This window comes from Lates calcarifer, linkage group LG5 (genome assembly GCF_001640805.2).
Source record: "Lates calcarifer isolate ASB-BC8 linkage group LG5, TLL_Latcal_v3, whole genome shotgun sequence".
Taxonomy (NCBI): Eukaryota; Metazoa; Chordata; class Actinopteri; family Centropomidae; genus Lates; species Lates calcarifer.
The window spans coordinates 4,144,160-4,168,978 of record NC_066837.1 but is presented as its reverse complement, the minus strand read 5'-3'; the positions used below and the strand labels follow the sequence as shown (position 1 = coordinate 4,168,978).

Here is a 24,819-nt window from a genome sequence, read left to right as displayed (position 1 = left end):
GAACGACTGACGTTATTGTCAGTTTTACAGTAGGGATTTAAATTTCAGTTAAATAATAAGGAGATGTTTGTACAGAAACAAAGTGACAGATTGTGTCTAAACTCAAAGTGGCTTCATTAAGTTGAATTAGCTATTAGCAGTTCCTGTTTGTAGGAAAAAGGGCTAAAAATTCACACAATATCCTTGCCTGCTCCAGAACTGCCCAGGACCACAGTTTGGACTTCTCCTGTTCATCCCATCAGGTGGAGGAGAGGTAGAGACACTTGCTCATCTTCAGATTTGGTGGGGAAAGTCTGAGAGGAGAAGGTCAGACAGTGTTTTGCTAAAAGCACAGAGCACAGCCACTAAATTTAGTAATACACTTGCAGCAACTGACGAGTAACTTATTGAAGAAGATAATCTGATAATATATTTGGATTGTCTTTTAATTCAGAATGACAATTTACTGTGCATTAATAAGTAAAATCCAAACATATGACTGCTGGCTGTTGGCAGGTGTAAAAAGGGTACCCAACTGAGTATACATAATTTGAACCAAGGCAGATTATTCCTTGAAGAGTTGAGTTTGCTCCTTACATCCCTTGTGGAAGTCAGCAGTACACACCCCTCTCATTAACACATAACATCTTTTTTGTCCACTTTAATGACAGCCTGGAGCAGTGCCGGGTTTACAGAGCACTGAGCCAGACAATAATTAAGCCTCATAATCAGAAACACACTGTGGGACCAATTAGCAGGAGTGTAATGAGTGGGCAGGCAGAGTGGTTAACAAACTAAATACATACCACACTAATTAATAAAGGAACACAAATGTGCAGTGCATTGATTGTGAAGTAACAATACCCATTTTAAGTAAATACAATTTAAACTGGTAATTTAAAATTCAAAAAATGAGAGAAATGTTAAACATATAATTTTTGTCTATGGTTGACATTTTCTTTTTCTTGAGATACCTTTGGATGACTTGGTGGTACATCAAAATACCAGTATATGACAAATGAAATGAGTCTTAACTTTGATTAAAAACATAAACTGTACATTTGTACAAGTGTTTGTCAAGTGAAGAACTGTATATGCATTTGATAGTATGATTTTCTTAAAGTTAATTTTACACAGGTATATAATTTGTTTTAATGCTCTAAATTCCACACACTAATTTTTGATGTTCTGGCACTTATATTTTATCTTCTATTGTTGTGGCAACAAATCATTTCACTGTTTCACTAGGTACTTTATATACATGCTAGTGTAAAGCAGCATCACTGCAAGGCTGACCAGCTGAAGGCACAACTGATGTTGCATGAGACAAAAATGATTCTGACAGTAAAAGTGATGGTGTAAAAAATACAATAGAAAAGAATTACTTTTGTGGAAAATAACAGATTTTTCATATGATAACTATAAATTCTTTGAATGCCTCTTGCTGCCTACTTATTTCAATTCATTGTTCAGCCCTAACTCATACCATGAAACTGCACACCTACAGTATTTGCTGCACACCTTGTTAATTCCTAAGGGAGGGAGGGCTTCTTTTCACTGCTAAAAGTGTTGGTGACTGATGAGTAAACGTGTAGAAGATAAACTTTGGTTATTTGTGTTAAAACTGGGTTATTTTGGTGTGTATCTCCTTCAAATTTTCCAGGCTGGCTTCGGGTCCATCTTCTGAGGTCACATATCCAGGGTAAGTGGGGTAAAACTGGGGCACTTTGGGTTTAGTGATACCGTCTCCTGCCCCTGATGATGAAGGTACAAATAGTGGTATCAGCTTGGCATGAGCGTAGTCAATCTCAAAACCTTCAAAAATAAGCCCCACCCCGGAGGCACCCAACCCCTCCTCAAGAAGCTGCGACACCTTCCTAGTTGCCAGCACCAGTCCTTCATAGTCCTGTTTTTCTAGTCTGAATATATCAGAGGTCAAAGGTCGACGTGGGACCAGCACAGTAAAGCCAGGAGAGTTGGGGAAAGGTGTGAGAAAGGCCACGTGACCCTCGTCCTCCCACACCCGCCACTGCTGCTCCTCCCCACGGACAATGCGTGAGAACAGGCCGGGGTGAGCCGGATCGTCCCCGAGGAAAGTCAGACTGGGAGGGGCATTAGGTGAGGGGAGCTTGGCTCGAATCTTGGTTTGGATTTCAGTCAGACTGGAGTCACTCCACCGGGGAGCGGTCTTGGAGCTGCAGTACCCCGGGTCGTGGGCATTGTGCTCCTCCTCTCCTGCCAGGTGAGGACGCCACTCTGCATCCAGACCATGCAGGGGGAGGACTCGGATCTGTGGAAATGAAAATACATGTATTTTGTGAGCAAAATTCTGCTTACGTCAACACAGGAGTGATTCAACCTAAAGCCAGAATATCAGAGCTTTTACATTTACAGTCTTAAACACTTGTAGGATGTTGACTCCCTTGGCTTTCCAGAGTCACACTCAGTCACATGCTTAACTCACCGTGGTTGCTCTGTTGAAAGCAGCTCTACTGGGTGTTTTTGATGGGCAGCATTTATAAACAAACTGTGTAAAAGAGTAAATTTAACTCCCTTGTTTTGACTTACTTTAAGATGTGAAAATATCGAGAAAAAAATGGTTCCTAACCTACTACTTATTTATTTGAAAGAAAGTCAAACTATTTAAATGATGAACAATCTCTAAAATTAGAGCATCAAAAAATAAAAAGCTCATATTTGTACTTTTTATTCTCACTAAGATAAAGGTTATTACTAACAACTACATCTCGCTTGAGGCTTTGAGAGGGCACCAGGCCTAAGGGAGCTGTAATTCCTAATGGGTATATTATTGTTGGTGCCACCAGGGAAAACCTGTAGTATGTAGCTTCAGAGGCTTTTTTCCATCATGACAGGAGTAAAGCTCCCAGGAAATACTTGACGCCTTCACTTTAAAAGTGCTGCAAAACAGTACTTAGATTTAATACTTGAATATCACAGTAAACCTTCAAAAAAGTTGATCTGATTGCACTGTACAGTTAACCAGTCTACTAATCAAAGAAGCCCTCACCTGGGCAGGTCTGTCTCTGTGGGGTCTGCTGACCAGCGCACACCTCCGAACCCCCAACCTGTCACACAGCAGCTCTGCGACAGCTCTTGCCCCCAACAGCCAGGATAAGAACTCTGGCTCCTGCAGGTGGAAGATGCTTCCTCCCAGGCTGCCAGGGGTGCTGCCCTCCAGGATAACAGAGCCAGGGGTCCAGGGCCGGGGGTGAAGGTAGGCCACCAGCCCCTTTGACTCCCAGATGACATGACGTGTAAGAGTTGAAGTCATTCTGTGGAGCCGGTGGAGAAGATTATGATGGAAGACAGAAGTGAGACAAATTTTCTTTTTAAAATAGAGCAAATCAGAGTGTAAAATTCTTTTTCTTTTTTTCATGGCTGTGGCACAGAAAATCAACCACAACAACCACTATAAAACTAGACTCAATATGAGGCAAAAACTCTGAGATTATGACATGTGGTGATGTAGCTAATACCATGGAAAACACACACACATGCTTTTATAAATTTGTTATGTAGAACTTCCAGGTCTAAAAATGAAACTGATGCAGTTTTAAAGAGGGTTATTTTGTTTTTTGTCTGTAGCTCCTCAAGAGTGTCCATTGGGTGTAATCTCTGAATTAGAAGTTAAATCAAAGTTATGATTATCGGTTTTACAACTGTGTTAGTGCACATTCAAAATAGTTCACTGTGTATTTTAAAATGACAACCAGGCATGTTTAAAATGTGCTCTTAATCAAATGGATACTTGATGTTATGTGCTGTAGAATGAGTGGATATTCTTCACTTTCAAGGTTTGGTAAAAGCTTTTCAGCAGCAGAAAGAGGGAACTACTGAGTCAAAACCATGTGACTCTTCTTCTTAAGTTTGTAATGACAACGTGTTGTAAGCTATTGTGCTTGTACAATGTAGGCTATACGTTAACGTTATGACAGCTTAAATAAAAAGGTAACACTGTGCTGAAATAAGTAAATTATTATTGGGCTATGCCGAATGTCAGTGTGGATTTAAGTTAATCAGAATAGTCAGAGTGACTGTGAAACTCAAAACTTTTAGCATGAAAATTGTGGCGCCACCTTTAAATATTCGCTTTTTGAGTAAAGTTCTGCACAAAGGGTTTTCGTTTTCCAAGTTAAGGTCATTAATTAATTTAAACTGAGCGGACCTACCTTCTAATAATGAACAGCATAAAGTAACGTAGAAAGTGGAGCGGAAACAGACCTGTTTTCTGCCTCTCTCCACTCGTAGTTAAAAGTCGCGTAATAAGCACAAACTGCTGTCAGTACGGTCACAGCGGTTCCGGTTCGCCACATCCGTCAGTGCATCTGACTGATGTGAAACTGACACATTTAAAATTACTGATCAACAGAAAATAATATATGAATATGTTAGCTCATGACTCCCACTTCCAGTCAACTGGCAAGTGATTCTTCTTCTTTTCCTGGCGCTTGGTAAACCAGCGTAAAGGCGCATTAGCGCCATCTACTGGACAGGGGTGTAGAGCAGCGCATTGGCAGCAAAACCACTAAAAACGCAGGTAAACCTGTTTCAGTTAAGTTAATTTCCATGATACATTCCCAGGAACCTAACCCTAACCCTACCATCTTACCTTAAGCGAACTATCTCTAACATGACAGCCTAGAGAAACAATCAAAGCTTCAGTAGCAGCAGCTCAGCAGCCCAGATGCAAGTCTCCTTTCTGGCACTGTGCTAAAAATATTTGTACCCTCATGGAAGGAATGACAACCAGGATGCTTTGCTTTGCAAAATCAAATTTGAAGTAAGTGAACTAAAACAGCAAGACCTGACAGGACTTGTTTTGCCCACTTACTGCAGGGTTACTTTGACCTGTGTCAGGACAACTTATAGTCATGTGACCTGCTGACACAAGTGTGCCGTGACATCCTGATAAAAGGTTTCGACATCTTTAAAGTCAAACGTTTGACTAATGGTTCTGACTCTCCAAAAAGAAATGTTGATAACAGTGACATCCAACAGGGACTGTGACCTGGGACAGAACATTTTTGTTTGCACTTTTAAGAAAGGGACATCAGGGGGTGCCCTTGAGCTATGGACAAAAGAGAAGTAAATTGCTCAGTGTTAGAAAAAAAAGGCTCAGAAACAAATTTAACACTGTTGGTGCAATATAACCTTTTCACTCATGACTGTTTGTCTCGCACACATTCTTCCATCAACAATGTATCAGATTTTCTGTGCTCAGCAGCGGGTGGATTCCTCTTATCTCTTTCTTCTTCTCAGAATTGCAGTCACTTCCTCTTTCTGTAGAAGGTGAACGGAAAAAACCCCACACAGTACTTTTGTGAACATGCTTCTCCTCTATCTCCGCCCTTTTCCACTATTACTATGGCCTGACTCACCACACACACACATTTGTAGATTTATAGTTGTGAGGACCCTCATTTCGTATGATTTACCATTTTGAACCTAATTCTAACTTTAATCCTGTGACCAAGTAATAACTTTCACCACCACTTTGAGGAAGTGAAGACAAGACAAAATGTCCTCACAAACCCCAAAAAAGCAACCTCACATTCACCCTCACAAAGATAAACACATAAGGCCACACACACTAATACGACTATGTATGTCAAACTGCCACAAAGTTTTCTCTGCTGTTGCACATCTGATCTACATGAAAGTATTTGGATATGTGTGAGGTAAATAAAGAGGAAAGAGAAAAGGAACATTACTTTCTTATGCAGCACAGTCACTGATAATAAATGATCACATAGTGCAAAGTATAGGTGGAGATATCTCTTCTCTTTGGTTAAATTATGTTAAACTCATGGCCAACATAGCTAATTTCTTTGGTTTGCATGTGATTCCACATGAAAGACAGTGAAGTACAGTGAAAATAAATGTGTTGTCCTACTTTCTGGGAGTAAATCTGTCTTCCTAATCTGCAGCCCATGACCTCAGTAATGAGCTCAGCTGCTCAAAGATCCTCAGTGGAGGATATCAGCTGAAGACCAGTGCAATGATTCACTCAGACACAGGGGGCAGAGGGTCAGACTGGGTGAAGTTCAGGAGTGGAGAACCCAAAAATACCAAAATATCTTTCTTGGGATGACGCAGATGTGATCTTATACATACTCTTAACTAAGCACAGGTGACATTCTGGTGTAAAAATCAGCTTGAGACAAATAAGTAGCTCATTTAAATGAACTTTCTACAGTAACCCTTTAAGAAAGTGTAATTATTAGAGCTGCATAGAGTTACCTACCCTTTCAAATGGCAGACCTGACTGATTTTATACTGAATTATCTTATACTTGACAAGTTTATCTGTTTGTTCTGCCGCTATGCTTTCAGTTGGTGTAAGAAATATGATTTTAGAAGCAGTGAAACACTTAGATAAATAAATACCTATCACTACCACTTGACTAACTTAAGTATGTGCAGTTGGGTAAATAACTTTAGCCTCTAGTGGTGCAGAGCAGAGATGTGAGGTGAAACACACAGGTGATAAAACATTTATTGACACAGGATGTGACGTAACAAACGTTTGACCCACAATTCAGCACAGATGTTTTAAGAATGACAAGGTAACCCACAAACTCTGACTGAAGAAGGAATCAGGATTCTCTGATATGAACAAAACTGAAACTCACCACTGAAGGCCTCCAGACTACCTCTGGGTTCACGAAAGGGTTATAAAAAAAATGAAGAACTGAGCTTTTCCTTCCTCTTAGTTTGACTACTAACTAACTAATTGCAAAACTCATACATGTTTTAATGCTTTAACCACATGTGGTTTATGGGTGTGTCCAGCTCTACTGGGTCGTGTTGACAAATGGCAGGATGTGTCATAAAGTGTTGAAGCCAGCTCCTGTAACCCAGTCTTCACCTATTCCTCATCACAAACAGCACATATACAGCCTGATACAGCTGTTCCATAGTGTACACAGTTTTTATATCCCTTCATTTTCCTTTTGATTAACATTACTTTTGCTGTCACCAAAAAAAATATCCTAATTATAAAGTAGTTTGAGGTAAGACCATAATTTAATTATAGTCATGGCTGATGTGGGTTGTTTCACTACAACACTCTTTCATATCAGGACAGAAATGATGTCATGAGCAGGAAAGCCTTTGAGTCATTACTTGGATCATCACAGGAGCCTAAAACCCACTGAACACCAGAGGAATGACATTCTTAGTGTTAACCTTACAATAAAAAAACAAAGGAGCTACTGCAAACATTTCTGCTAGGTATATCTGAATTAGCTTTAAGCATAAAAAACGTTTGCTTCAGTTCTTTAAATTTACAAATTTAAGTCACAGCTGCTGTAATGTTTAAAGGCAAAATTCAAATTTTGTTAAAAAGTAGCTTAAAAGATGTTAGTCTGAGTGTAAAATATAAATAATGATAAAATAATATAAATAAATGTGAATAAAAATTGAAGTCTTTGTTTTAAAGAAAATATTCAAGTTTGTGTATTTTAATGTGTTCTGTATTTTTGTTAAAATGTCCAGGACTGTCTGCTGTTTCTTTGTTGATTAACATCATGGTTATCATTCATAGTGAACTTCTAAAAGCGCATTTACAGTTGAAAGTAAAACATGGAGTTAGCAGCTCTGTTACTGTTTTGTAGCATGGGTGTGTCAACACAAGTGGTGACCATTTGCATTCGAAGATAAATCCCACCATCCAGTTTGTTATAATGTATCATATCAGTGTGACAGTATCCACATGTGGAGTTCATACAAGACTGTGCATCACATTATGTATACAGTAGGAGTTATAGTTGATATCAGCCAGGAATAGACTTGCCAACAGCCTGAGATCAGAATATCAGAATGTGTCAGATTGCTTGGCTATTACTGACTTACAGTAGAATAACTATGAATAGCCTTACAGCCTTACTAGGTTTCACCCCTTTGGTGAGCCAAATGCCATCGAGTCTTCTAATGTGAACTCTAGCTGGGGACTGTCTCAGCAGCCTGCACTGTGATGCTCCTAACATTTGAGAGCTGGTCGTTGGCTGCAAGGGAAAAAGTCAATTTGTATCCTCGTCAAACAGGTTTTACCGGGTTAGTTCTTGGCAAGTCTACACAGATGTTAATCTTCATAGAAGGAAAAGACATTAGAGGAGGGCCTTAGGCTACACAGTATACACTCAGATACTTGTTAATATGTACGGCTAGCCAAAAAGAATTCAGTCTAGAGCACTGAAATAAATCCTATCGTCAAAAATGTTAAAACTACAGCGAAAGAAATGAACTAAAAATTCAAGTTGCTCCAGTAATGGGACAAGCTCAAGAAACAACTTTTGCATATTTCAGAGGAATAGTTTAAAAAAAAGAGAAATGCTAATTCAAGAGATGACATCTGATACCATTCTAATATCTAGATTCAATTCAATTCAATTCAATTTTATTTATATAGCGCCATATCACAACAAAAGCCTCAAGGCACTTTTCATATAGAGCAGGTCTAGATCATAGTCTTTAAAATAGGTATGCAGGATGCTAAATATGCAACAGGTAGGAGATAGTTAGCTTAGCATAAAGATGGGAAACTGGAGGCAACAGCCAGCCTGGTTCTTTCTGAAAGTAACAACATTCACCTATCTCTATTAAGTCGAATCATTGAGCTTTTGGCGTGTTGCAGATATTTTTACCTTTGGACAGAGCTAGGCTAGCAATTCCACAGAGCTTAGCTAACTGGCTGCTAGAGCAGATATAAACTATCTCTGTTGCAGTTGCACAGTTGGGCGAACAAAGCCATCAGGTTTATAAAATATGTTTGCAAAACAAAAACCAAGCATCACAGTGAGTCAAGAGTATTAATTCAGTAATTCAGGTATCACTCCCTAAGGCATTCTTAAGTATGGCAGCCTCCTCTTTTAAGTTTCCCAACTACAAAGCAGCCTGTTGTTTCCTGTATGTAAACTAAGGCTTTAGTTGAGACCAATTCAGACGTGAAAACCTCATGAAGTGAGACACATGATTGCACACAAACACGCACAGATTCTGGTCTTACATTGTCTTATTGTGTGTTGAAACAACAAAATGACGCACAATCACTGTGCGGTGAATAAGTGAAGTGAATGAAACTGCCTTGATCCTGATTACTATGGACTGCAGAGGAATGTGACAAGACAAGAATAATCTGTGCTACTTTGCTTGGAGCCACCACACCCACAATCCGCTCATGAGAGAGAGAAATGTTTCTATCAAACAATCTGCTGGCTGACGGACAGATATTCTGTATTTATTTATTTATTTTTACAAGTTTTTTTGGATTAATGCTTGGTGCTTTCAAATGAACTTCTCAGCCTATGTGAGGATCTATGTATGAAGCATGTTTGAGGTGTCTCTTACAGAAACTGGACTCCACATGCATGTAAACCTCAAACCTACCCTGGATTCTTAAGGTCACATCTCACGTGACGACAAGACATTTTTAAAGCATGTGCTCCCTGCCTCTACACACACACTGTATGCTGTACATAACACACACTAGAGTTAATGATGTGATAATATTTTCAAGTATTAAATTCAAAGAAAGACATGATGTTGACATTCCAAAAATACCAATTACTAAAACAGCATATAATGACAATTTGTATTTAACACACCCCATATAGACTTAGTGTATAATATGGATTTGGGACACAGACCTCCTGGGTCATTTGAATGTAATAAAGCCATCCATAATTCAGTTAAATTCCTGTCTATCCTATTTCTCCAGTCACATATCTAAAAAATAAAAAAAGGAAAAACTGCATGGTTCATTCATCTATAATGACAATAATAATGTACTGTATATTTAACGAGTTATCTAATGGCACTTGCGCACTGGAAAAATTAAGCATGGTAATCCATTTTCACTTTGATTGTCTTGTAACACGATGTCCTACTTTGTTACAATGACATAAGATCATTTTTAATTAGTGGATGAAAACATGTGACTAAGGATTTCTTTCCTGATAAAAAGTAATTACCACATTTAAATAGAACAGAGTAGAAAGCATGTGCAAGCTATTATTCATCATAAATTACCTTAAACAATTAATAAACAGAGCAGCCCATTTATAGCCAACATGTCAAAGTCATTATAGAGCAGCCTTTCTCTCTGTCTACAGCTCAGTCCTCTCAGGAGGACACAGCCTCACTACTGAGGAATCTGTCAGGGAGGAGGGTGTGCAGGTATGTTGGTGTGTGCATAAGTGGTTTTACTGCCAGGACTAAATTTACACAGCTGCTTGACACAAGTCAGCACATTGAGATAACTCTGAATCACACGCAGGTCAGTGTTAAAGTCAGAGATGCTACGCTGACTTCATTCAGTCCCATTAGGTATCATTTTAATCAGTCACTAATCGCCTAAATGTTGTTACAGTTAAGGCAGAAATGTTGACTTGTGTCTTATGCACAAGTTTTTGAAGCAGTTATACAGGCTGTCCTCAGTCAACTGCTTTGATTTCCAAAATATATTTCCAATGTGCGCGCACACACACACAAAATGGTTGATAGTCACATCTGTAGCTCTCAAGCTTTGGACCAAACTGTTGTGTATCCTTCCCTCCCCCACATCTCTCTTTCACCCACCTGTGAGACCCAGCATGTGAGAGACAGGGTGAGTGTTGTCTGGTTTCACAACTACAAGGACCTTCCCATAAACATTTGCCCAGCTGTTTCTTGCTTTCCTCCTCCTCATCTCTCACTTCCTGATAGAAAGCTAGTTACAGCTCCAGATAGTGACGAGGGTTCAGAGACTTCAGCTTTTAGTAGCTGAGAGTTGACCAGTTTGAACTTGTTTGGCAGGTTAAGTCTGGGGAAACTATATGCACACAAATGCAAACTTTACTAACGACTGTGGATTTTTAGCCCTATTTAGAGCATTAGAGAAAAAATATATGACTTAAGCACAAGCATAAATGGCTCAGAGTATTTTGCAACAGGTTTGCTTCTTCCAAAAGTAATAGTGTTCACACCCCTTTTCCTGGGATTGGTAGACTAGATTCATTGCTGTTTAATTTCTCTTGACACACCACACAAATACAGGAGCTGTGACTCATACTTGGGACATGTAAAAACTAGTATGGATCAACACTCCTGAGCACTGCAAAACCATTGCAACAAGCTATCTCCCATTTGACGTAATTTCAGAAATCATCTAATCAGTGATTCCCCTGCTTATCTAAAGTATGCATTACTAGTAAACTTAATGTTATTAAGTTGTTGTTTAGAACAAACTGGCAGCATTAACAAGATCTAGCCTTAAAACGTTGGTGGTGCCACCCGTTGGTTTAAATTTGGTTTCCTGATAGAGTGATTACATTATGACTTTGGCCTTTCCTGGGATAACAGGACAGCAAAGTGACTGCTAATATACACAGATTTACAAAAAATATTAGTGATGAGAATTCACTTTGATCACTGGTGAGCTGAATTAGCTGATACAGAAAATTAATCATCAAAAATAGATGTGATAATCATCTATTTTTAAAAAGGGGAAAACGACCTAGACCTAGCTCCTGTAGCACAAAGATTTGTAGCTTCTGTTTTATATCATTGACAACAGGGAAGGTTTTGATTCTGGACAGAAACCAGGACATCATGTTAATCTGACATGTCAAAATGTCCATGGAGAAGACCTATTGATTGAACTAGAAGCAAATTAAACAATTTAAAAAAAATTAATAAGTAGTGGGAGCACTCATTGCTGCTGGGGGGGGAAAAAAAAAAAAAAAAAAAAAAAATCACATTACACACATTACTTGAGTACTGATAGATATTTATTAGAAAAAAGAAGGGTAAAGCATTTTTACAAGCCAAACACCTGCACTAAGAGACTGAGCTACTTGAGACATGATCAGGTTTTTACCCAGCATTAAATAACAAAAGCCACAATCGGCAAGCAAAGGGGAGGGAAACTATATACAAAAAAAAGGGAAAAATGTTGACAGTGTAACATCAAGAATTCATAAATAGGCTGAGGCCCCTTTCTGGACTTGAAGCTGTTAAAGAGGAAGGTCGAAATGGGGTGACACTGGGTTAAAAAGGAGTGGGTAACAAGGTAGAGGTGGTATCTCACTTTGCTGACACAGGAGTTATTTCTGAGGTCTGGCTATTAACTGATGTTTGAGTGTGAGGGAATCTCATCAATGGGTTACAGGTCTATAACACTACCAGGAACTATGGTGACTCATGTTTTGCATGCCTAGTCTACAAAGACAAATATACACCCTGCCTGTTTGTACAAGTACTACCAGCAAAACAGGGAGTACACATAGGGATCTAACAGGGGACTGAGAGACAAGCATGTACAGATGCTTCACCTGACTACCTCCCAGCCCCCTGTTCTACACTAATAATCTCAACTTCCAGAGGCTCTTCACTTTTCATTCCGCTATTCTCTTTTCTCTGTTCAGTGGTGAGTTTCATACGTCCAACCTCACATGCCAATTTCCTTTAATCTCTTCAAACGTGTACTGCTAATACTAAAATGTATTTCTTTGTTACGGCATGTGAGCGCTGGAGCACAAAAACAACCCCATCACTACTCTGCAACAGCAAGACTGAGCCACATGAACATGTTGGTATTTAAGCCACTGAGCTGGTCTTGCCGCGGCGGTGCTTGCGAACTTCCTCCATCAGATCCTTGAGATACTGAATCTCTCGACTGATGGACTCCGCCTTCTCCGTCAACTCGTGGTTCCTCTTCTCCAGCTCTTCACACTCTGTGTTGAGCAGGTCCTGCTCAACCCTCTTCTTCTGCCGGTAGCGAGTGGCTGCCGTCTTGTTCTGCTCCATCTTCTTCAGTTTCTTCTCGACCACCTTGGGAGCACCAGACACTGATTTGACCCTGGAGACCTTGGTCGAGGGGGAGGAGGCGGTGGCGGGCTCCGGCTTGGAGTAGGGTTTGGTCCTAGAGGAACCAGCTGTTTGGGAAGAGGTGGGAGGAGGAGAGGGGAGACGAGGTGGTGAGCTGGCCAATGACTCAAATCCAGAGTCATCATCACAGTCGCTTGATGGAGGAGAGGTTTTAATGGACGGGTCAGGGTGCGCTACAAGGGAAGTCTCATCTTTGTTGGTGAGCACCACCACAAAGTGAGCAGAGGTGGGAATGGACAGCACGATGGGGTTGTTTGGCTGAATGCTTCCACTGGGATCTGGGATTATGGCTGCAGTGAGGGATGTGGCCATTTTCTCTGCATCCAGCACATCCACTTCACTTCCTAGCTCCAATGTGTAGACTGGAGAGGGGGGAGATGGAGAGGGAGGCTCAGACTTCATAACAACCTCCTGATCAGGCACCATCTTTGTTGTCTTAGCCTCAGCTGCCCTGGGAAGAGGGAGATCCAGAGGGAGGGAGGGGATAGTTGGTAGAGACAGACCCAGTTCCAGGCTATCTTGTGAAGTGGGGATGGCTGTGTTGAAGGAGTCTAGATCCAGGTCCATGTGGGAGTCGAGCGAGGCAAGGAGGTCCTCGGGGGAGCTGGGAGCATCATCAGATGAGCATGAGCCAATGAGGGAATCCAGGTCAAACTCATTCAGGTCGATCTTCTCTGACATCCAATCCATGCCTGCGAAGGCATCATCTGCTGACAGAAAGGTCTCAATATTTAATTCAAAATCAAAATAAAATAGTAACTTAGATACAAATCCAAACAGTAAGTTCTGGCATTTTGATGGAAACAAAAACAACAGCAGTAAGTATTTAACGTCATATTCTGCGTCTTTAAAATACTTTATTCGATGCTGACCTCAAGCATAAATTAATCTTTCCAAATCCCACCCTGTGTTGGAATGTTTCATGACGTATATACACACACACACACACACACACACACACACACACACACACACACACGCACTTTAGATTGCACATTCACAACAGGAGGAACTTTATACTTCTGATGCCAAGAACTGTAATGAACACTCAACCAGTGACGGAGGATGTTACAACAAAGGGATATGAATCATCATGAAATAAAAAAATAAATAATAAAATAGCCTGGGCCAGTCTCAAAGACATGCTCAGAGCCACACCTACCAGCTGCTATCCAATGAATGTGCATCATTGCCCACCACACCTACTAATTACTCATACTTGCTACTTGTCTTGTAAAAAACTTAGCCTATATTAATAAACACATTAAGTCCTAAATGTATTGAGCAACTTTAGTTCTCCATTTTTCATTTCTTACTATAAGAATATAAAGAGGCAGTGTAGTTAGAGGGGACAAAGTGACTACGTACAACCAAATTATCTACACACTGCCTGCAGGGCAACCTTGAATACTTCACTGACACAAAACCGCCCATATAAAAAATTTACCACCAGCCTGAGAGCAATTAACATTCCCAACTTCACAATCACCTAACAGTAGTCTTTACCACGCAAGAACTCACTGACACAAAGAATGTACTTCCTTTAACCTGAAATTTCATTGTGTCACTTTCTGTCAGCTCAATTTCAGCAACTGATTTTCCTCCTCCTGTCCTCTCAGTGTCTGTAATCCAACTCAGCTGTGTTCCAGTCCTATTCTTTCATGCAACAATTATTAATGATTATCTACTTCAAACATTTAAGACAAGGAAAACTAATGTCATTCCCACCTTTTCCATCTTCTGCTCCAACGTGGGCGTCGAGCAGATCACTGGCACCCAGCCAGGGGAGGGACAGCGAGTCCACTCCGGCCTTGGTTCCCAGGAACGAGGAGGGATCGGTGGGAGGAGGAGAAGGAGGTGGGGAGGCAGAAGAGAGTGGGGAGGACGACAAGGTCTGATAGGGAGACAGGGAGGATGCGTAGGAGGAGAAAGAGAGGGGGGGCGAAGCTGGCGCCTTCCCCTCTAGAGAGGAGGAGGGAGAAAGAGCTTCTTCTTCATCTTGGTCCAGAAGGGGCCCCATGGGGTCAGCCATCAGAAACGAGGGCTCTGCGGACAAGGACTTTCTTAGTAAGTATCCAATTTTCTGCACAAAATCCACTGATTTATTACTTCTTTATCAGATCATATCCCTGCTACATATATCCATCTACAGCCACAATTCACAATCAGGGACACCCACAAATGCTAAATTAATATAAGACTAATAGGTGAATTATAGTTAACACATCTGTCTTGAACCAAAATTTCTCTGGTATTCTTGATATCAGATAACAGTCGTGTCAGCTAAACTTTGCAATTTGCCACACTTCTCAGCTTCCTATCCATACTGTGCATTATCTGTATTCAGTGATGTTTGTGGTAGTGCTTTGTAAACATTTGTCAGCACAACACCAACCTAAGTACAGGGCCTCCACGTCCTCCAAGGCCAGCTGGGAAAGTGTCATGGCTGCTGCTGGTCAGTGGTAGCCGTGAAAGGGTGAATAAAAACAAAGGCGAGTCCGATGATGTGAGCAAGTCGAGGGGTTCGGTACTGCTGTCGACGGCAGCAAAGCTGAGGGTGGTTGCCGAGAGAGACCTAAGGTAAAGGAAATAGTCATCCAAACACTGTTATGAGGAGAAAATGGAGAATATACTCAGTCAATCATTTATTAAGAAGTTAAATAAAGGTGGAAAGACTTCAGAGGCTGATTGCCCACAACCAAAGGAAAACACAACAAACATGCTTTAATCTTAAGGGAAAGGTGTTGGGAATACATATATTTATCTAATCCAATTGTAATATTATGCCACGTGGTTGACAACACTTGTGTAGGCCAACCATATCTGTGCATCTGAATGACTACACATAGCATATATACATTTTCAAACAGCTACGCATTTCCAGATTATAACAGCCCTCGGGCAAACAATCAACTTTGTTGTTCCTGTGTGCTTGAGTCGTCAAGGATGTTAACGTGTTTCAGGGGGGGAGGGGAGGCTAATTTTGGCTAATCCGTTCCACTGAGTGTCAGAGCGTCACTGATAGTTAAAACCCCGCCCTCCACCGGGGGATAACATTTCCTAATTTGGTCATGCTTTAGTCAGTAACTCCGCCCTCCTCCGTGGAGATGTGGGGGCAACCGCCATTTTCACAACAGAACCATCTGTGTGAGGGTTGAGTGGGAAGGACAGTGCGCGCCATTTTGGACACGCCACGTTGTCAGAGTTTAATATACACAAACACAACCACTGTTGATAAACACTACACAGCCTTAGTGCTGCTGTGAAATACGCGAGAATTTAAAATAAGCTAAGTATAAACATTTCGCAGCCAAATGAAACAGCCGCTAACACGCCCTTACAATTCAAGACAAAACGGCTCACAACACAAGCGGTCGGGCCGACTGGGGCTACCTCAGCTGACTGTCTGTAATTAGACACCGGCACACCAACTGAAAACCAGGAAATCCACATCTTGGGATAAACCTTTGATTTTCGCTGTAGTCTTCAGAAATACACAATTTTCAGGACACATAACTAATTACTCAACAGGTATGTTAACTTTCTCTACACCAGCCGGTCGGGTTGACATTTATGCCGGCTAAAACTAAATTTTAACGGAGATATAAAACATCGGCAAAAAATACTTACGCCATTTTGCCAGAAATAGCCAGTGCACTTAGCCGTTGCACTGCCGGGTTGTTGCCGCTGCAAGGATCGCTGCCGCACGCTTTATATTGCCATTTTAGCGCGGGAGAGCTACCACTAAGTGCCGATAGTCTCTGTAACCGTTGTGGAAACGAAGAACGGACAAATAGAGTCACTCCACTTATATATAGAGCCGAAGCACCGCCACCACCTAGTGTGTCCTTCCGCGTTTGTTTGCTGCGTAATCAGCCGCGTGGGTGAGAGGAAAATGGATTTACAAACAATAAGGAACGCCCATCCTAACTGGGCAGTTGTAGTAATCTAACGCGCGTAACGCTACGATCACTCCGCTCTTGATTTTGATTGGCTGGATGCATATGTCAATACAGTTCACAAAATAGTTCCATATGGAGCTTTAAGCACGAGCTCCTCCCTACGTCAGATATAGGTCAAATACAAAATGTAAACATTGGGGGGAAACGCTGTTGTCGGTCTTTTACGCGACCGGTAAAGTCAAATAACGACCAAAAACATATGTTACATAACGCCCATTTCAAGAAACCTTCTTAAAAAGAAGGATAAAATAATCAATCAAAATCTTACATTAGTAGTATATTTTATTGAAATTTCACTATCCACGTTTTTAGCATGTCTTCAATTTTGCAGTTTCCTTTTCCTGCACCCAGCTCATGTGTGTGTTTTTTATGTAAATAATTGTATGTCAATATGGATTTTGTAATCATGTTGCTGCCTGGAACTGATATGTTGTCTTGTGTGTTGTGTCTTTTGCCGTGTAGTGAGGCAATATAAGTTTTCACATTGTGGACAATTAAGTTCCTAACGAACAAACTTCAGTTGTAAGGACAACATAATCAGGTCTGTGTACTCCACCGTCTGTCTCTTATGTAAGCAGCTTTTGCCCATATATTGTAGTCCTCTATTAGTTGTTGGTGTGTCACCGCATCAGCAACACTGAGTCCCTTGTGAATTCATTGCAGCTGGTGGATAAACTTAATTGAACCCAGGGCAAAGAAATGGACTGCCCTCTGGTGGTTGGCTTCAGCTAAATCAGCAAAGCATTTTATTTATTTTACAGTATCATAAACGTCATTGTATACACATGAACAAATGATAAACTTAACATCGGCTAGTGTGTGAATATATGATACTTACCGAGAATGTCACGCTAAGTAACAAAAAACAACAAAGAAAGAGGGGTTCACACAATCGCTGTAATTATGTCCCATCAAACAGCTACAAGCTGTAAAGCTGCAAAATAAGTGGGTTGTACAGCATACAGTAGGTCTTAAAAACAAACAAAAAATTTAATTAAAGACATTTCTTGAGGATCATCAGAAAAGCAACTCTTTAGACCTTTCTTTTGCATTTGTTTCATTTTCACCTTTAGTAAACATAGAAATATCACATGTTAAACCATAATCCAAATAAACATAAAAACAAGCAGGAGAAAAAACTTTTACTCCCCTGGACAATGCTCTATGAACAAGTCCTTGATTTGCATGAGCTCTTTCAATCCATCATTGAGGTCATCTGCTAGTTTGCGGATTTTTTTTGCAAACTTTGACTCGAGGCCTTTCTTTAGCTTCTGCCCATCTTTGCCTTGGGTGTAGTAGAAATCCATTCCAAGGGCAAAGCCTTGAATCAGCCCACATACCCTACTGTTAGTCTCTATGGCCTTCGCACTTGCCCCTCCTGTAGCAGCCAGCTCTATCACCCCAGCTACCCTCACCGATTCCTTCCTGGCTTCACTCAGAATGGACAGATCATGCTGCCTTAGTGTCTCCATGCCCTCGTTGATGAACTTCAAGCAGTCCTCAATACCCACCATGAGGTCTGTGTACTCCTGAAAGATCTGTTCAATTTTCTTATTGTCTTGAGAGAGGTTCACCTAAAAGAACAGAATTTATAGTGTGATACTCAACAGCTTTAAACACATGATGGTAACTTTAAAAAATAAAAAGTTAAAGCTACTATGTGCAGAGTTTTTGTGTTTCTTTATAGCATCGTTTGATTATGTTGATGGCATAAAAATTGTGTTTCTCTGGAAATGAAATAATCTTGCTGAAAACTGGTGCAGTCCATGTTTTGTTTTGAGCATATTTATTCTATGGATCGCTGTTTTTCACAGTGTGTTTTTTAAAACTACCACTAGGGGGCGTCAAAGTAGAATATTCTCAAGTTCTAGACCCGCTAGGTTGAACTTAATGATTATTGATTATTCAGTGACAACAACTGCTGTGTGTGTATGTGTGTATGTGTATGTGTGTGTGTGTGTGTGTGTGTGTGTGTGTGTGTCCATTTACTTGCATATAAATGCACAGACATTGCACAGAGAAATGCACAGACATTTACCTACATACTGATGTATAGTTTTGTGTGCCATTCAAACATTGTCCTTTTTATGTTTACTCATCTAGAGTATCATGGCTGCTAGGAGCCACCAATTGCTGCTGGAAATGCAGTATTCCTGTGTGCAAGCCAGAAGCAAGTAGTTTGTAACAGCTGCACACAGTGAGAAGAGAGAAGACGTTTGTGTGTGTACATGTGCGTGGACGGTGTTATGGTCCCCGGACCTACTGTATGTATAACTGTATAACATTTTTGCACTCTACACTTTACACTTTATACTTTACACTTTACTTCTTAATTATGTATATTTATGTTCCTTGTAAATATAGTTCTTGCTTCTTGCTCTTCACTCCTTTATTTTACTATAACTGTCCTTTAGCACCAATATACCAAGACAAATTCCTTGTATGTGCAAACTTACTTGGCAATAAAGTCTGATTCTGATTCTGATTCTGGTGTTCATTCCCTGTTCGTCCTCCATAGTCAAACAGACAGACGGACACACAATGGATTTTGACATTTTTTGATACCTGATTGATTGACTGTTTTGTGATAAAATGTGAATAAAAAGTGATAAATGAACATGTCAAAAGTGAAATCGCTCTTTTGTTGATCAAAATATAATAAAAATCATCATCTTTAACCAAAATTAAGAAATTTCTTAAGTTTATTGCAAAAACGCATTGATTCTAATTGGGGTCATTTTTGACCCCACTCATGGAAGAGTGTAGGTATTGGTAGGTCATGCATCCAAGGGTTAAATAGATTATTTCTATGAAATTGGCGAAAAGTAAAGTCTGTCTCATGTCAGGTCACCTTGTTTGCGATAGCTGCTGATGCACCAGTGACGCCGCCGGCTGCAGCCACGCCCACACCGACTACAGTCAGGGCCAATGAGGCTCCTAGTGTGAACGGAGACAGTATGACCCCAGCAGCTGCTGCCACACCTCCGGCTACAGTTGTAGCTCCTCCAGTAATGCCAGCAATCTTCGTCCCCTTTGAAACCTTAGAAATTAAAGGGAATTTACTTTATATATTCATATATATACTGCAATTGAAGTGGCCTTTCATTATCATGTAAGGTCCTGTTACCTTGTCTAAGTTGTCAGCGATGCAGAGCAACTCTGAAGTATATTCCTTCAGAGTGCTACCATGTTCAGACAGCAGGAGGATGTAAACCTGGGCAGCTTTATAGAGCTGTCCAGCTTTAATTCTGATGATCCTGAAAGTTATTATAAGGACATTTTATCTCATTATTATAATTGAGCCTTAATTAGAGGAGCCCATTCAGTCTAATCTAAAACAAGACTGGGTTTGTGTCAAGACGAGATGGTAATGTGGCTTTTAAATGATCTTTCAAGTATAAAATTTTGTTAGCATGCTGATGTTAGCATTTAGCTCAAAGCAATGCTATGCTTCAACTATAGAAACAGAGAAGATGTACGTACTTTGTTTCTCCCTTCCCTGTAAGTCTGAGGTCTTCGCACAGTGTATCCCAGGCTGGAAGTTAATAAAACTCTAGTTTAGCAACAAGACGCCACACTTATTGGTAACATGAATAATTTCAAACTGGTTTTCTTACTCACATTTCTTTGTCTTCCACCAACTCAACAGAGAGCTGCCATCCTGGTAGAGGGTGAGAGGGAATGTATTTACAGTGTAGCCAAGAAGACAGCGTATTCTCTGATATTGTCTTATTGAAGTAAAATTGTGGTAAAATAATTACCAGGATTTCATTATCACTGTCAGACTCTTGTTTTGGAGGTTTGGTAGGCAGCCGAGGAGGTTGTGATTTGTTGGCTGATTGTTCAGCTATCATTTGAGAAAAGTTACATTCCAGCTTTGCCTAGAGAAAGACGAAAACATGTTTATCTGCGTGATCCCCCCTGATATGGTGATGATTTTGACTGCAGAGCCGGTCTGATGGCTTACATTCATTCTTTTCATGCCTCATCTGATTGCTCTGCGTCATCTTATAATATTTTTCTCAGTTTTGCTGGTGTATTTTCCTTGATCAACATAAATCCCATTTTCTAAATCTGAAAGCAAGCTCTTAACTTTAGATGGAGCACAATTCCATTATGTGATTAAGTATTGGAGCACTTTTATCACATGGAAGAGAATTGTTTGTGTAATCATACAGGGTATATTTGAATAAGTTTTGTCACATTTGGTTACCAGTTCAAATAACAGTGAAGATTAAACATACATATTTTATTTAAAACATACATCAACAAGACAATAACTATTTTCTTTATTCTGGAAAAATGGTTCTGCCCAAAATTAACATTTTAGAAACATGGTCCAGAGTATTTTATGATTCTTGTCTTATATTCATATTTCACTAACTAACCTGCACTGCACCCTACAGAAAGGGTGGTGTTTGTCTACAAAACTTTGATCAGCCTGTTTCATATCTTTTTTTTTTTTTTTTTTTTGACTGTGGGTAGAATTTAATGGGCTTCTTCCTCTGCTTACAGAGGCTAGATGGTTAAATACTAACTTCCCCCAAACTGGGATTCCCCAAATACCCCCAAAATTCTCCCAGTCCACTTGTCATAAATCACTGGGCATGACAAATCAGATGAGAAGTGTTTCATTAACTTACTTACTTTATGAGTAGATTTTGTCCCACATCATGGTTTGAAATAAATCAGTGGTACCTTGACTATTTTCAGGTTGCCATTTGCAGTTTCACTTTCTTCTGAACTCTTTTTAACAGTACTCTTCTTTGGAACAGGAGTTGAGCAGACCTGAGTTTAAAAAAAAAAAAACATATCATCACACTCACAAGAGAGAAAGAGACACTTCATGCTCAGTTTGAATCTCATTATGCCTATGCCTAAAATATAAGAGTTACTGCTAACATTACTGAGCACCAACCTTTGGAGACTTAGTGGGGGACTGAGGAGGGGAGCCCCACTCTGGCTTGTTGTCATCAGTTTTTTCTGGAAGGCTAAACTGTTTCCTTGGTGCTGGAACTGGAGGCTATGGATTTAGAAAAAGAGGAAGTATAATTCATTACACACTAGAGCAGCTTGGATTATCTGGTAACACATTCTGTAACATATTACAGAAAGTTTAACCAATCACAGGACTTTTACTTCCTGACTGTAGCAGTGCATACAGGAGAGTTTGAATTGACATGTATGTTTGATCTCATTACTGAGCACCGACCTTTGGAGATTTTGTGGGAGACTCAGGAGGGGAGCTGCATTTTGACAACTTGTCTTCAGTTTTGTTGGGAAAGCTAAACTGTCTCTTTGGATGTGGAACTGGAGGCTTTGGCTGCAGAAAAAGAGGAGGTATAATTCATTACACACTAGAGCAGCTTGGATTATCTGGTAACACATTCTGTAACATATTACAGAAAGTTTAACCAATCACAGGACTTTTACTTCCTGACTGTAGCAGTGCATACAGGAGAGTTTGAATTGACATGTATGTTTGATCTCATTACTGAGCACCGACCTTTGGAGATTTTGTGGGAGACTCAGGAGGGGAGCTGCATTTTGACAACTTGTCTTCAGTTTTGTTGGGAAAGCTAAACTGTCTCTTTGGATGTGGAACTGGAGGCTTTGGCTGCAGAAAAAGAGGAGGTATAATTCATTATACATTAAAGCTACTTGAAGTATCTGATTACACATTCTGTAACATACTACAAAAAATTCAACAAATCACAGGACTTTTTTTCATGTATATAATTCCATTATTTGTATGACAGATTATAAACTGCAGTTTGCAAATACCAGGATATTTCTTGGTACTCTGGGCCTACATTAACCACTTAATACAGTGCACAGGTGGATGACATAAATGGTTCTGTCTGGTGTCCAGTTCCCAACTTGACTCTATCAGGGTTGTAATCTAGATGTCCCTACAAGAGAATTTGTTGGGAAAAAATAGTTCAAAGTAACTGCTTTGTAGATTCATATCAAATTCATTGTAGTGTTGTTAGCAGACCAACAAAACACAGTTAATCTGCATTCCTCATCTCAACATAGTGCAGTAGCCTGTCTATCAAGCTGGACGCTCCCTGCTGAGGTCGAATTCAAGACAACTGAACTGTTGATAGACATTGGCAAGCATGTCAGACAAGTTTGATTACATCTTTGCTATTGGCACATTCACATCTTGTTCACTTTCACTTTCACTTTGCACAAAAACCTTCATTTCTTTTACTTATTTATCAATTAAGTGGAAAGTGGACATTATCTAAAAATCTTGAAGCAGCAATGGAAATCATTTTATTCATTTGTTAAAGCAACAAAGTCAAAAAGATTCAATATCAGTGTATATGGTAGGATGCTACAAAGTTAAAGAACTAACGAATGAACTGTTAATTGTAGTACTGGAAGCTTCTTGCTCCGCTGACAGTAGCCAGATGATTAGGTACTAAGTTTCCCCAAACTGGGATTCCCCAAATACCCCAAAATTCTCCCAGTTCATTCCTCATTAATGAAGTTGGACCTGTGGGATTTGGAGTCACTGCTAGGCTGACAAAATCAGATGAAAAATGTTTCATTAACTTTTATTACTTCATGTGTAGATTTTGTCCAACAACATGCTTTGAAATAAATCAATGGTACCTCGACTATTTCCAGGTCGTCATTTGCAGTTTCACTTTCTTCTGAACTCTTTTTAGTAATCCACGTCTTTGGCAGCACTGGTGGAGGACTTGAACAGACCTGAATTTAAATGAAAATGATCTCATTACAGATTACAGGTTATTAAAGTAGTATCAGTGTAAATGACAGGATATTCAAAAGTTAAAGCACAGACTGATCGTTGTACTGAAAGCAGCCGGTTGCAGCTGTGATTTGTTGATTTGAATAAATACATCAATTTGGTTGCTTTAGTAGGCTCAGTATCAAACCAAGTTTCTAGTGTTACCAATTGCTTGAGAGTGATGACAGGTTTATAAATAAAATGTGTCTTTTATTGCAAATGTGAAAGACATGTAAAGTTGTATTTGGAATAAAGGAGTTTGTGGAGTAAACAATACTCTGTTTCTGGAAAGAGATGTTGCTGTTGACTTCTTTCTTGTCATTTCAGTTTTAAATGTTAAATTATGAAGCACCATTGATTAATTTCTGTCTACCTTCAGAAACATCTTGACATTGATCTCTCATTGTTTAAGGTTTCAAACCAGTTAAAACAAACTGAATCTGCTTAATTCCATTTAAGTAAAGTTATATGATGTAATATCCTAATAATATCAAAGAAAATGAAAGGATATTCAGTTAAATTATCTTATTTCTTACCTTTGGCATTTTGCAATTTCAGCAGTCTCTCTTCTTTGCTGCACTAACTCTTACTCTCACCAACAAGGTGTGAATGTTAAACTCAACCAGTTAGACACGAGACGTTCTGCTGTTGTTGGAATGAAAAATTTTCTCTAAAGTCAACTCCTTTGTCCTGCAGATACCAAAGCTGGTGGCTCTACAGCATGCACACCAACACAGAGTTAAAGTATTATTTCATATCACTACATGGTATGATATGATGCACAATGACAGCATCAACTTATATGTGCAAAATGACAAATTAATTGTACAGCATCTAAGAATTTATTAAAGCCTAAAATTCATTCATTCTGTCTTTATGTACAGAGCCAAATGTTCACCAGTGTTCATTTAATTGTTAAACCTATTTTTCTGGAAAGAGTCTAGTGATTTGTGGTCATGGTTAAACTCATACTAAGACATATATTTAGAAAAACCTTTTTGCATCTGAATTTCTTACTCCTATGGCCTGAATGAAAATGTAAATAAGAGTAAACCAGTGACTCTTGATACTGAAAACTGAAAACAAAAATACAGTGAGTTTATCCTGATTGGAATTGAGACAGGAGACCATAATATCATAATGATATCAAGAATAATCAGTATTAACAGTAGAATTATGGATATGAAATAGAACAAATTCAATGAACTTCTCATGTGTCTGTAGCTTT

General features: G+C 39.7%; 3 protein-coding genes across 8 annotated transcripts; all 3 read right to left on the bottom strand.

Moving 5' to 3' along the window:
* Positions 1–407: 407 nt before the first annotated feature.
* Positions 408–11,688, bottom strand: LOC108889060 (uncharacterized). Of its 3 annotated transcripts, none has more exons than XM_018685357.2 (3): positions 6,632–11,688; positions 3,008–3,272; positions 408–2,269 (listed from the first exon to the last, which is right to left on the bottom strand). In XM_018685357.2, exons 2-3 carry the CDS (start codon positions 3,269–3,271, stop codon positions 1,598–1,600), a joined length of 936 nt encoding a protein of 311 aa, XP_018540873.1. In that variant the 5' UTR covers position 3,272; positions 6,632–11,688; the 3' UTR covers positions 408–1,597. The 3 variants fall into 3 exon arrangements, with proteins under 3 accessions (XP_018540873.1, XP_018540871.1, XP_018540872.1); XM_018685355.2 differs by lacking the exon at positions 6,632–11,688 and adding an exon at positions 4,222–4,460; XM_018685356.2 differs by lacking the exon at positions 6,632–11,688 and adding an exon at positions 4,170–4,361.
* Positions 11,689–11,749: 61 nt separating this feature from the next.
* atf4a (activating transcription factor 4a) lies at positions 11,750–16,661 on the bottom strand. Of its 2 annotated transcripts, none has more exons than XM_018685353.2 (4): positions 16,497–16,661; positions 15,262–15,441; positions 14,595–14,912; positions 11,750–13,576 (listed from the first exon to the last, which is right to left on the bottom strand). In XM_018685353.2, exons 2-4 carry the CDS (start codon positions 15,308–15,310, stop codon positions 12,576–12,578), a joined length of 1,368 nt encoding a protein of 455 aa, XP_018540869.1. In that variant the 5' UTR covers positions 15,311–15,441; positions 16,497–16,661; the 3' UTR covers positions 11,750–12,575. The 2 variants fall into 2 exon arrangements, with proteins under 2 accessions (XP_018540869.1, XP_018540870.1); XM_018685354.2 differs by having other exon boundaries at positions 11,750–13,573.
* Positions 16,662–16,771: 110 nt separating this feature from the next.
* Positions 16,772–24,736, bottom strand: LOC108889057 (uncharacterized). Of its 3 annotated transcripts, XM_018685352.2 has the most exons (12): positions 24,128–24,736; positions 23,453–23,551; positions 22,335–22,445; positions 22,041–22,151; positions 21,747–21,851; positions 21,527–21,616; positions 20,590–20,709; positions 20,450–20,489; positions 20,312–20,363; positions 19,956–20,085; positions 19,680–19,868; positions 16,772–18,402 (listed from the first exon to the last, which is right to left on the bottom strand). In XM_018685352.2, the coding sequence occupies exons 1-12, from the start codon at positions 24,134–24,136 to the stop codon at positions 17,971–17,973; spliced, it is 1,488 nt and encodes a 495-aa protein (XP_018540868.1). In that variant the 5' UTR covers positions 24,137–24,736; the 3' UTR covers positions 16,772–17,970. The 3 variants fall into 3 exon arrangements, with proteins under 3 accessions (XP_018540868.1, XP_050926363.1, XP_050926364.1); XM_051070406.1 differs by lacking the exon at positions 22,041–22,151; XM_051070407.1 differs by lacking the exon at positions 22,335–22,445.
* Between the last annotated feature and the right edge of the window lie 83 nt (positions 24,737–24,819).